This window comes from Ostrea edulis, chromosome 9, assembly GCF_947568905.1.
Source record: "Ostrea edulis chromosome 9, xbOstEdul1.1, whole genome shotgun sequence".
Classification (NCBI taxonomy): domain Eukaryota; kingdom Metazoa; phylum Mollusca; class Bivalvia; order Ostreida; family Ostreidae; genus Ostrea; species Ostrea edulis.
This window is the reverse complement of record NC_079172.1, coordinates 14010973-14024057: the sequence shown is the minus strand read 5'-3', so window position 1 is coordinate 14024057 and position 13085 is coordinate 14010973. Positions and strand designations below refer to the sequence as shown.

At 34.8% G+C, this 13085-nt stretch overlaps 1 protein-coding gene across 4 annotated transcripts in view; it reads right to left on the bottom strand.

Annotated features, from left to right (window-relative positions):
- The window catches only part of LOC125657550 (STE20-like serine/threonine-protein kinase), a 48401-nt gene that overhangs the window by 22816 nt on the left and 12500 nt on the right, over nucleotides 1-13085 (bottom strand). For 3 of the 4 annotated variants that reach the window (XR_008798443.1, XM_048888196.2, XM_048888198.2), the window contains exons 5-12: nucleotides 12977-13053; nucleotides 9616-9733; nucleotides 8374-8455; nucleotides 8047-8169; nucleotides 7448-7561; nucleotides 6725-7111; nucleotides 5268-6170; nucleotides 2035-2168 (exon numbers count right to left, since the gene is read on the bottom strand). Coding sequence is in view for 3 of the 4 variants with exons in the window: in XM_048888196.2 (XP_048744153.2) it covers nucleotides 2035-2168; nucleotides 5268-6170; nucleotides 6725-7111; nucleotides 7448-7561; nucleotides 8047-8169; nucleotides 8374-8455; nucleotides 9616-9733; nucleotides 12977-13053 (1938 nt within the window). In the remaining variant the exon portion in view is untranslated. The remainder of the gene's footprint in view (nucleotides 1-2034; nucleotides 2169-5267; nucleotides 6171-6724; nucleotides 7112-7447; nucleotides 7562-8046; nucleotides 8170-8373; nucleotides 8456-9615; nucleotides 9734-12976; nucleotides 13054-13085) is intronic. The other variant, XM_048888197.2, reaches the window with a different exon arrangement.

Sequence of the window (13085 nt, the reverse complement as noted above, 5' to 3'; positions counted from 1 at the left end):
ATTAACTTGATGAATTTTTGTGTCAGATTTAGTTTCAGATTTTCCGAGAGAGAATAAAGTCAGGTCACTGCCCTCAGCATTGCCTATCAAAAACCTACACAATCACTTCAAAGTCTCTCATTGAACAACCATAATATCCATTCAACATGAGATAAAAAATCATAAGTCTTATCTATGTCTTCGATGAATATTCAATAGCTATGGAATTTCCATCTGAAATTCTTGGAATTGCACCATTCAGATGAATCTGAATGCCAATAGAAAGTCAGCTTGTACAATTTAAGGACGTAATGCTAGACAGATTCTGAGTCAGAGCAATATTTTTAATCAGTCTATTGCCTTCACTAGGCCTGTTCAGCAGTCCTTTCTTGGCAACAACATTGATCTAACAAAAGCCCTATAAACCACTCTGTCAAAGTGACCATAAACAGCTAATACAACTCACTTTTTGGCCCCAAACATCAATACAAGCCACAAAACATGACCAGAAGACTGATGACCTTTTTAATCTGGGACCTCATGGTCATTAATAAGTACATCCAAGTACAATACTGTGGGGAAAATTTATAAATGGAGTCGGTGTGGCCTACACTGATCAGAATACATAATTTACAAAACCTACAAGTACAGTAAGCCAGTAGCAGTACATGCAATATCTCAAGGTATATCTCGAGATTATCTCAAGGTGGGGAACCACACTATCAAGAGAACAACATGTGTGAAAAATTTAGGCATATTTTTCGATCAACATCTTACAATGGAAAAACAAGTGTCATCAGGCGTCAAATCATGTCACCATTACATTTTTAACATTGGGGCGGATAAGACGCTACTAAACAAATGAAGCTTGCAAAACCTGATAAATACTTTTGTAACATCTAAACTTGATTATGAGAACTCTATATTTTGTAGTCGGGGGGGGAAAACATTGGACCAGCTGCAACGAGTGCAGAATACTGCTGCTCACCTAGTTACGAAGTCACAGAAACAGGAACACATATTTCCGATTCTGGTGTAACTCCATTGGCTTCCCATCCATTACCGACCCCAATTCAAGATTTTGACCTATATATATTGTTCCTTCCACGTATCTGTGCTTTCATACATTGCAAGTCTGTTAAATGAATACAATCCAAGTTGACCATTAAGGTCTGAATTGAAGTCAACTAGACTGCAGCACATCTCTGTAATGACCTTCCAGTTGACATCAAGAAGTCAACATCTCTGTAATGACCTTCCAGTTGACATCAAGAAGTCAACATCTCTTGAAAGTTTCATAAAATGCCTTACAACTCATTTTAACTAGGAATAATTGTTTTAGCACACTAAAACTGATGTCTCCCCTTCCACTTTCCATAGTTTTTTAAAAACATTTTTCTGGGATCATCTTTAAAGTGGAAAATTAAGACTTACGGTGCATAACAATCGCCTATATGTATATGAGCATCAAACAATAAGACGCTATATAAAGTTTATTATTATTACCTTAAAATTTCCATGTCTTTATTTATGTTTATGCTTTCTCTTTGTTTTCTATCATGAACATAATAAATTCTAGGTACCTGATACACTTACCAAAAATCTCTTTATTCTGATATATCACTCATAGCAGAGAAATGATACAACTATAATACAACTATAATACAGTGTAGTACCAGTGCTTGTTTCAAGCAAAACAAATTCAAAATTTGATTTCTAAAACTAGAACGTTGAAAAGGGTCAAAGTTTCCTTCGGGACTCAAACACACAACAGCAAGATTACAAGACAACATTCCATTTCAGTATTTCTCAAGAAAAGGCATATCATATAACAAGAACTCTTATTGGATGCATTTTACAGAGTATAAGGCCTTGTTACATGTAAGTAAACTTCCTTCAGCCCATATCTGCTACACTGATTTACCTCCCCTGCATAGACCTGTAGATGGCACTGTTTATCAGTTTGCCAGTCTTCCCCGACTTCTCCTGTATTTTACGTTCTTCCTTTGAACATACCTTTTGACTGGTACCTCTGACTAGTTTTCGGCCCCTTACCTGTTGTGATATTCCTCTCGCATTTTGTGCTCCTCCCCAGCGTGGACAACCCTCTGGGTGGTGCTGGTCACCAGTTCTCCATCTTTCATGTACTTTCTGGTTTTAGTCATTGTTCTGTATTGACTCTTACTCTCCTATATAAATTCAGAAAAAAATTGTTGAAAATTTTAGAAATCAGTGCATTATATGAAATTATTTATTGACAATGTAAACTTAGGCTTCTAACAAATTGCATGAAAGGATAGGGTGGGTGTTATTTATGTTAAAGTGCGAGTACTCTGAATATGCCTTTAAAATTCCATCAGATCATTTGATACAAAATGATTATTCTAAATATTATTTATATTAAATTACATCAAACGTTTATATTTATAATAATTCATGCAAGTTATTTGAATGATACTGAAGACACTTTGTTATGTGACATCACCCTTATTCTAATCCATTGCATGTTTTCTATCTTGATCAGCACCAAGAAAACAAGACAACAGAAAATTATTTAGTATCCTCCCAATGTGGAATTCATTAACTGGCCATATCTATCAAGGTGTAAAATAACTTAGTCAATAAGGAAAGGTCAATCCCCATTATTGCTGACATCTCAAATTGTTGGATCATTCAGGAAATCTGGTTAATGCTACAGCCATTGAGAAAAAACTTGCTCTCATATTGCAACAAGGCTAGTTGGTGTGTGTATAGAACTAAGCACACAATTTTAGATAAAAATAGCCTATCTCAAAAGTGAACTTTAAGAAAAATGGAACACAGAAATAAAACTGCGGTATTTCAAGCCAACTCTAATTAATGACTTAATGTACCTTCTTTTATCATCTTCCTCTCTTTATCATCAGTATTTTAAGAATGCAAGGCAGTACTGCGATTGAACGATTTCTATTTTCACATTATTAGTTGATTTTTATGAATTCCTATTCAAATGGGTTGATCAATATTCACTAACTTGTTTTAAAGATGGAAAATATCAGAAAATCATCTGTGGATTAAACTTTTAAAAACATTTCAGTTTGATATATTAAGATACAATATTTACTCTTTGATATACATTATAAATAATCGGAGAGATAGACATATTCTCAAAATTAAAAACATAAACATAAGTCAAATGATAAAATCATTGATCCTACGCACAAGAAATTCGAGATACTAAATACGAGTGCTGTTCGATATGTAATGTGTATTGTACCAAAGCGTGATAACGCTTTGCACGATTTCGTGGATGATGATACTCTTGAATAGCTGTATTCAATACCTTTCCAACGGTATAAACACGAGCCTTCAGCTCCACATAGTTTTAAACTTATAGTCATTTCAATAGAGCCAGTCATTGACCACTGTTGTAAAAATGGTTGCGAAACAGGTTGAGAATATGGAAAAAATTAGAGCTTATATAATCTTGGTCATTCGGTAATGCAGATTTTTACTGAATCGGGGGAAGTTTATGGGTCTGATAAGGTATCTTATGAGACAGTTTGTAGGTGGAGAAAGAAATTTCTGACTGGCACAGAGTCCGTCAAAGATGCAGCAAAATCTGGCCGACCTGTGACTGTAACAGGCAAGGCAAATGTCTCAAAAGTCAGGGAAATAATTGAAAGTGATGGCAGATACACGATTCGTGATATTGCCAAAACTGTTGGCATATCGCTGTTGCGGGTGCATTTCATTTTGAAGCATATTTTGAAAGTACGAAAGATTTCTGCAAGATGGATACTGCATATATTGACAGTTGACCAAAAACGGGTACGAGTACAAATCGCTTAGCAATTGCTCAAAATGTTTCCCAAATTCAATCAAAGACAAATTGCAAACATTGTTACTGGTGACAAAACATGGGTTCACTATTTTGAACCAGTAAGAAAAATTGGAAACAAAATATGGATAACTAAACAGTTCTTATCTGGTCGTCGTTACAAGTCCTGACAAGCCCTTGGCTCAGTCATCAGTCAGTGCCTCAGAGGTCTACCTAAATCAGCGTACCGTGACGCATTTCAGAAATGGATTCAGAGATTGAAATTATGTATTTCAAACCGCGGAGAATACTTTGAAGGGATGTAATGTTCATTTTACTATTTGAGTCGAATGCTTTTGAGATATTGTACAATACACATTACATATTGAACAGCCCTCGCATGTGTATACTATGTGTGTAAAGTCCTACCTTAATAGTTACTACAAATAATTAACAGGGAATGAAACCTTTATCGTAAACTGTAAATAATTAACAGGGAATTAAACCTTTATCGTAAACTGCAAATAATTAACAGGGAATTAAACCTACATTCTAAACTGCATATAATGAACAAAGAATGAAACTTTTTTTTTTACTGCAAGCAATTAACACGAAATGAAACCCCCCAAAAAAATCAATCTTTCAGGGGGGGGGGGGGGGGGGGGGGGGGGGTTTACTATACACAAATGTGCAGAAAGTTGACAAATTCCTGTAAATCAGGAAAAATAAATCTGTTTAAAATACAGTTGTCTAAAGAACTACAGCAAGCATTAAAATGGTAATTTAGAGAGTTATTAAATTTAGTTTGCATGTTAAATTCAGTCCAACATTGGCATTGTTTTCCCAATATCATCATTTATGCATGCATTGTGATTAGCTTTAGAGGAAGGAAAGACAACTCCATTTCCCTTTCATTTTATAATCTTGACTGCATAAGAGCATTACTCTTTCTAATGTTATACAAGAAAGGGAGTACTAAGATCAAAGAAATCTTACTGTTATTAATCAAGTACCATAAATAGTTTTTAAATAATAGCATTTTTAATACATGTTGTATAGTCTTCAATATATGTAATATAACTTACATAATATAATTGTATATGATTCAGAGATGATGGTTGTGAATGAAAAGAAAATACACCCAGCATACAGTTATGTTCTGTACACCAGGTAGAGATACAGTTACACAGTTACTTGTATCATTACATATTTACATTCTACATGGTTCTAGACATACTTCTCTGTAAAATTTTATGATACATTTTGTCAAGTTTTCTCTCTGTCAACAGTATTAGTATGGTTACTATGCATGATTAATAAGATTAATTAACATGAACAATTAACAGTGATACAACAGTCACCTGATGATACATTACTTTTTCAAATCTGAACATGAATCTTCATCATAAAGTGATACACAGTTATAAAAAAAAATCTTTAAACGTGGGAATTTGAGATGCCCCAGAAGAATTCTTGTGTGAATACTTACACTGCGCCCTCTGATGTGTGATTTACTCCGCCTCTCCACGGGGCCCTCCGCCTTCTTCTCTCCATCACCCAGACTATCCACCGTGGTGACACTCTCCGTGTCGGACTTCTGATCCTCCTCCACGGTATTCGCATTCGAGAGATCCTTCGATTTTCGTTTTGGCTCTTTAACTACTTTTGTTTCGAAAGTATCCAGGTCGGTCTGAGGTACAATCTCTGTGCTATCACTGCTGTTAGTCATACTTTTGTCTATACTGTTATCCAGGGAAGGCGATAGCTTTATTCCTCCCACATCTCCATTGATAACCACCGTCGTCCCTGAGGATGGAACAGGTTGTCCATTTATAGTTATTCCTTTATCAGGTAGAATTTGTCCATTGACTGTGATCACCGAGTCCTTTTTCTCGGATTCACTCGTTTTATCACTGTGTTCACTGGTACTGTCCTCATCAGTAATAGTCACCTTCACCACCTGGATCTCCTCTTCTGAACTTTTGCCAACATTTGATTCCTCAATTTCTTTTTTTTCTTCAACTTTGTCAATCTTCTCCACCTCTACCACATCCTTTTCTGGTTCTGTAACCTTGGCAGGTTCTTTCACTGGTTCCTCAGAGGGAACTTTGGCAGGTTCTTCAGAAATCACTTCTTTCTTCTCCTTATTCTTTCCTTGGTCAAGTTCAACCTCAATATCTGACATATCATATTCCTCTTCCTCCTCTTCCTCTTCAGATTGTTCAATCAACTCTTGCACCGTGTCTAACACAACTCCTGGTACAGACGGCTGTAGCTTAGTGGACTTAATGACATCATCAATGATCTCCTCTGCCACCACATCTACTACTGGCTCCATGTCCCCTTTCTCTTTCTCTGGGGAAGGTACTTTTATTTCTTTGGCGATCTCAGCCTACAAATCAAAAGTAACTTTAGTCCTCTTTTGTGTCTATTATTAAATCAAATTTTCACAAGTTCTAGTGGTTATTCATTGTCATGTAACGTATTTTGCCGAATATAATACACATTTTTTTCTAGAATTTTACTTTTGTGATAAAGGGGTGTGTATTATCGTAATTTGCCGAATATAATATGCAGTTGTGTTTAATACGCACCCCCCATTTTGGGTCGGAAAATTGGGGGGAAAATGTACTTCGTGTGTATAACACGCAGCAAAAATTTTCACCAAGCAGTTATCTTAACTTTATATTTTGCGGTAATTTGCACTAAATTTTGCAAACCGCACAGCTGTATTTTTGAGATACTTTGTGGTAATCTTCACTGAATATCTTCGGGGAAATACCCGGGTAATAATCAGAATAATTTCAAGAAAGCACGAAATTTTGTAGCATTAAAGTTTTAACAGACTCGATATTTTCTCTGTTGAAACTTAAAATCAATTAAATGGTCGATGTTGAAAAATAAAATCAAATATTTAAGCACTAAAAATCATATATCACGTGTTACCTCCTTCTTTTCCTCTCCATCATGAGGGACCTCCTCTTTCTTTTCCTCCACCTCTTTCTCTGGCTTCTCTACCTCTTTCTTTTCCTCCACCTCTTTCTCTGGCTTCTCTACCTCTTTCTTTTCCTCTGCCCTCGCCTCTTTCTCTGGCTTCTCTACCTCTTCCCTTTCCTCCACCTGTTTCTCAGGTGTTTCTGCCACTTTCTCCTCCTCATCCTTGGACTTTGGCTCTGGCTTTTCCTCCTCTCTCTTCTCCTCTACAGCTATGGGGGGAGCTGGGGCTACTACACGTTTGGGGGAAGATGACTTCTGTTTCTCTGGTTCCACCTTGGCCACTGGTTCAGGAGTGGATGGTTTCTGTACTGGTTTCGCAGGCTCGTCCGGCACCTTCTGAAAGACATCAAACAGTTAAATCCAACTGTGTGAAACACACAAATACAATTCTAAAATAGGTTCCATTAAAACCTTCAGATTTACATGTGCTTTCAAAAAAAAAAGATTGTCTGTCAAATCTATCCCCCTGACGATGGAAAATTTTACCTTTACCTTTGTTTTTGACACATCAGCTCACCAATTATGAAGCTTCAGTTTTATATCGTTAAAAAATAAAGGTAATGGACAGACAAAAAACCCACAAAATAAAAACAATATCGGGAATCTTTGATCTCTGGAACATAGACGTAAATCATCTCATTTTGGGTAACAAAAATCTACTTGGTGATATACCACTTTTTCACTGTCCTTGGCTTCCTCTTTTTCTGGAGTAGTTGCTTTACTATCTGATTCTTGGTCATCTTCTTCTAGGTTTATTATTCTTGATGACACATCGCTCATATGGCGCTACAAAAATGAAAAGAAATGTATTTACGACTTGCATGCCCCTTTTTCCCATTTCAATGCATACACTCTCATAAACTCGAAATCACAAGACCACAATAAAACTGTGAGAAATCAAGGGTTTGAGTTTTGAGGGTCCAAGAATCGGCACTTCAAATTGACTGGTTCTAACTTTAACTTATATACATGTATAACGGGACTAAAAATATTACTTTGACATAAAAAGTTTTGAAAGATCAAGAGAATGAGAGTACATGTGCTTATTTACATAAAAACAAAATTGGGACTGGATGATTTCGTCAAGAAATTGAGAAATCGAAGTTCAGAACATCCAAACTCACTTGTATGCTTGGTTTTTTAATTACAGCATACCTCTATGGAAAAAAATATCAACCTATGTTTCTCAAATTTCTAATTATAGCATACTTCTATGAAAAAAAATTATCAAATTTTCTATCCATACCACAAAACTAGAAGTTTTGACACACCTTCATTTCTAAGATTTCTTGGTCCTCTGGAAGATCCTCCACTGTCTCTTCCACCTCCGCTTTAGACTCCATCACCAAGTTCAGCACTTCTTTCTTATCATCATAACCTGCTATGAATGGATGCTGCAACACAGAAAACCATGCACAGGTTATTAACACTTAAAAAGTCCCATAAATTTCAGACATTTGAAGTCTTGTATTTTCCTCAGAATTTTTCAAGAACAAGTTACATGTATTACTTTAAAAAAAAACAACAAAAAAACAGCAATATTTACATTTCTTTACACATACTACTGAGAATTTTCAATGCTATAGCATTTGACTCACCTCTAGCAATTCTTTTGCTATTGGTCTCTGTTCAGGATTTTTTACAAGACATATTGCTATAAACTCTCTAAATTTTTTAGACCTGTAACAGAGAATATACCAATACAACATTCACAGCTTTCATGAACAAGAGTCAATCTCACTTAACTTTAATTTCAATACACAAAACTAATACATACATGTTGATAACAACTTTAAAGTCACAAGAACTGTCTTAATACTTATCATTTCCATTAGTGGAACTCTTCAAATTAAAGGCGCGTTAAGTCGTGCTACCGGGACAACATACGTACTAAACATTACTTAGGCATACGTAATATAAATTATGGTATCGAATATATATTATAACCGACTGTAAACCACGACACTGATTAAAATTCTAAAGGCAAATTTAGGAATTGATTATTCTTACAAGAAAACAGACGAACTTATTAAACTATGTGAAGGAGTGCAGGTACTAAATCTGCCAAATCTGACCGATATAAAGCATCAATCGCAAGAAGAAATGTGAAGGGGAAAACCAATATGCACATCCAACACAATAACTTTTCTTGTAATTAATGGGATTCATATTTTATTAAAATTATTCTGTCAGATTACGAAGACATTCTACTTTATCATACAATTTGGACAGGTTCATATGGCATGGACTTTGAAATCGTTAATGTACCCCCCCCCCCCCCTCCCCCCCTCTCTCTCTCATTTTCAAATATTTTAGAATAAGTTATATATATTTGCCAAATTGCATTTTTTTTTAGACGTTTATAACACTAATTAACACAACAAATGCGTTTCTAAACTGCATCGAAGCTATTTTGAAAATTACAAAATATTGATTGACTTAGGACAGAGAACATCGTTGTTTGGAATTTTTTACAATAGGTGTAGCAGAGTTTTAAAAAAAACATGTATAACATCCTTGATAAACTAGTGTTAGAATATTTTTAAAATGCAGTTTGACCAATGGCTATTTTTATTTAAAAGTACACCATGTACTTTAACTTAAAAAAGGGGGGTTGCTATGAACGTTTCGTTTATGTCCCAGTAATCTCGCACTTGCTCGCGAGACTTGTGCATTTTCTTAGCAATAACGCACAAGAGTCATCAAAGCGCGATAACTCTAATGTGCTGGTTATGAGAAGTATTTCACAATGGTACAGAAAAGGCACAGAATATAAATACTTTGGAAGTGAAGTTTAAACGATCCACAGAGAGAAATATTTATAAGTAATATGTACTAACCATCTAGTTGGCTTGGCAAGTGATGGAGGATCTGATTTCTGTATTTTAATCAAAACCCTCATTGGATGCATGTCGTGATTGGGAGGTTCTATCTGAGCAAACTCGATCAAGGTGACTCCTGAAATAAAATTTCACTACGCATTTTAAAGTGTGCACAATATATAGTTAAAATTGTCCTTTTCCATTTCCGTGCAATCCATTTCAATGCAAATTTTTATCCCAATTTTCATTACCAACAGATTTTCCCCATATTCTTTACACGGTGTTTTTTATGACATCCTGTTTAATTCAACACAAGATTTGTCTTCCAGAGTTTGTCAGATTAGACAGGTTTCCCTGCACTAACTTATAAAAATATCACACTAAGACAAAATGTGAACAAACAATAAAAACCTTCAGCTATACTTTTTATTCTATAGGTTACATGGGTTATAGTAATACTCTATATTAATTACTAGTACTTCTATTGATAAAAGAATCATACACCGTCAAGTGAACAGCATCAATTCTTTTTAAAAACTGCTGATCATACTGTGGTGGAATGAATTACTGATGATCATGATAGAATATACAGAGGTTTAATGAATAATTTGAATATTCAAATCCTACTGCATTTTCCCCACTAAACTACATTGCAAGCATTGTGTTATATTAAAAATCAAAATTAGAATATCCTCCACCCCCACCCACCCCCATCCCACTCCGAGAAAACAGGGACTTTAATATTGCATAAAGAGTAGCAACACAAAGGTCTCCATGTTAAAGTCAAAACCAGTATCAAGTAGAGTGAGGCAGCTGTTGCTGTTCCAATAATTTCGCATGCATGTAGAGAGTAAGCATTCAATTACAAAATATTGATACATTTTATTGAGAAAATAAATTAAATGATCATTTGTTTAACATCTACTGTGCAAATAATGCACAATGTTGAACTTGTGTATCATTTAAGCTTTATAAATCTATATATCTTTCTCTCCTGTCACCATAGATGCAGTTTGCCGTATTTGCAACATTTTTTAAAGATATATGTGAAAATGATTGTTTATTTGATATAAGCATGATTGAATACGTGTACATAGTCATCAATATTTTTGTTCTATATATTCTTTGACGTTTCATATACTATCATCTGTAGAACTTAAAAGGCACAATGTCAGCCTCTAAGTCACAAAGACTACAAGAAATGGGTAGTCTGTCCATCCAAAAGGATAATTAAGAGGAAAAGAGGACATATGCACCATATTTAATTACATGGGGCTAATATACTTTATATAGCTAAAACACAAATCACAGAACATTTTCGTTTGAAATTATGATGTCTTTTCTTTTTCTTTTTTTCAAACGTCTTCCATTAGCCAGATTATGTACCCTAGTCCTTAATTGCCACAGATAAGAAACTTCACACTGTCAAAGTGTTTGCACTTCCCATACAAACTCTTGACAAAAGATGCTATTGAAAAGTCAAAGCTTGGACTTATCATGAGAGGGAAATCATAGTCTGGTTCCCTGACTCACTTGCTAATAAGACTCAAAAGGAGCATACTTAAAGTAAAAGACAAGGAACCAGATTAAAGGAAATCCCTGAGAAATGCAATGAGCCAAACAGAGGCAATAATTAGCCTCATCTTTTTCTGATTGAGCTCTCTGCCATTTTTTATGTCAGACTTCAAAGATAGTGTCAAAGAATTTTTCTACATGAACAGCTTCAGCTCGGACATTTTGGTATGCTTTAATCATTACAGTTTGCAGTGCAAGCCACCACTTCATGCTGGCTCACTATCAGAACACATTAGATATAAAGACATGACCCAATTACCTCATACAGCTATGGAAGAAACAAAGTTTACAAAAAATCACACACTAATATTTGTTAAATTGCACATCTCCGCAGATTGTGCATATAATAGTTAAACTAGTCATTTTTTGTCACGTCAAACAAACTGTCCTCTTTACATGTAATTACTTTGCTTTCACGTGGACTGAAATGAAAACCACTAGCTGATTGGTTCCACAAGCTTGCATCAAACCAATCAAATTTTGAAATTTGAGCCTAAGTTTAACATATTGATGCTTGTAAACGGTTTGAATGACAGAGTGAAGGATGAAGATATCTACCATATACACTTACATAAAAGTCGGCCCGCATAAAATTCAGTGATCTTTTGCTCCAAGAATTTTTTTTTGGAAATTAAAACTGACTCTCTTATAAATCAAACTGAATCTTTAATCAGATTGATCATCTATTTATCTAGCAAGAGTTGTGTTGTTATATATATATCTGAATGTCCATCTCAAACTTTATTACCGATACCCCCATGTTAAACACGCTGAATAAGTACCAAAATAATTTTTTAAATGTTCTACTTTCAGTTTGTTTCCTTTCAACATGTTGATTGATCATTCTCGTTACTATATTCCCTCTCACAATGAATTGCAAGGGGATAATAACTTTAAATGTTTCATGTTGAAACAGCGTACGTCACTGGCAAAATATTCGTCACCAGAGTATCTAACTTAGTTTTTTATCTTATCACGCTTCAGACAAAATTGTTGAAATCTGATTGGTCAGATCTTGGTCACATGACGCCGTGAAAAAACCCGTATCATGCGAGTAAAATCCGTATTGGGAGAGTAATTTTATTTATCGTCGGGTTCGACTTGTAGCCGTTTCAAAAGGAAAGACATTTGACTAAGTTGTATGATATAGACCCCCACATATACAGTTAGAGGTCTTCGACGTGATAAATTCGTTACACAGTCAGTTAGTGACCTGATACAGAAAAATACATGGTGTGAAAAGAAAACCCGTATCTTTTTTTTCTTTTTCTTTTCACATCATGTATTTTTCCGTATCAGGTCATTAACTAACTGTGTAACTAATAATTTCATTATAGTAGTATACTGATATTTAATGAATTATACTTTTTAATTCACAGTGATAGAAATAGATAAATATTACCACTTTCCAACTTTCTAATTTATTTCCATTTTGCACAGGAAATTTATTGTAAATTTGCACAAATTGCCTCCTTTTTTCTGTACAAACGTCCTGTAACAAATACAGGCGTGTTGTGGTTGTAAACAATGCCTGTACGATTACAGTTAGATATAGTATGTCTAATTCAATAGCTGGGAATTCCAACAAAAATGAAAATAAGATGTAAATATAAGAAATAAACTTCCATTTTTAAAAATATACAAGGGTATGAACTGCAACATTTCACGCCAGCATACTTTTCATGAAGCACTGAAGCACGTCGTGAAGTATGCCAACATAAAGCGTCGCAGTTCAGTACCCCCATGTATTCTTAAAAAATGAAATTTATATCTTAGATATACTTTAGCTAGCATTCTTTCTTACCTAGTGACCATATATCAGCCTTGAAGTTGTAAGGACTGTCTTTTAGTGTTTCACACATTATAACCTCTGGAGCCATCCTAAAACATCAAATGTTGTAATGAATTTATTA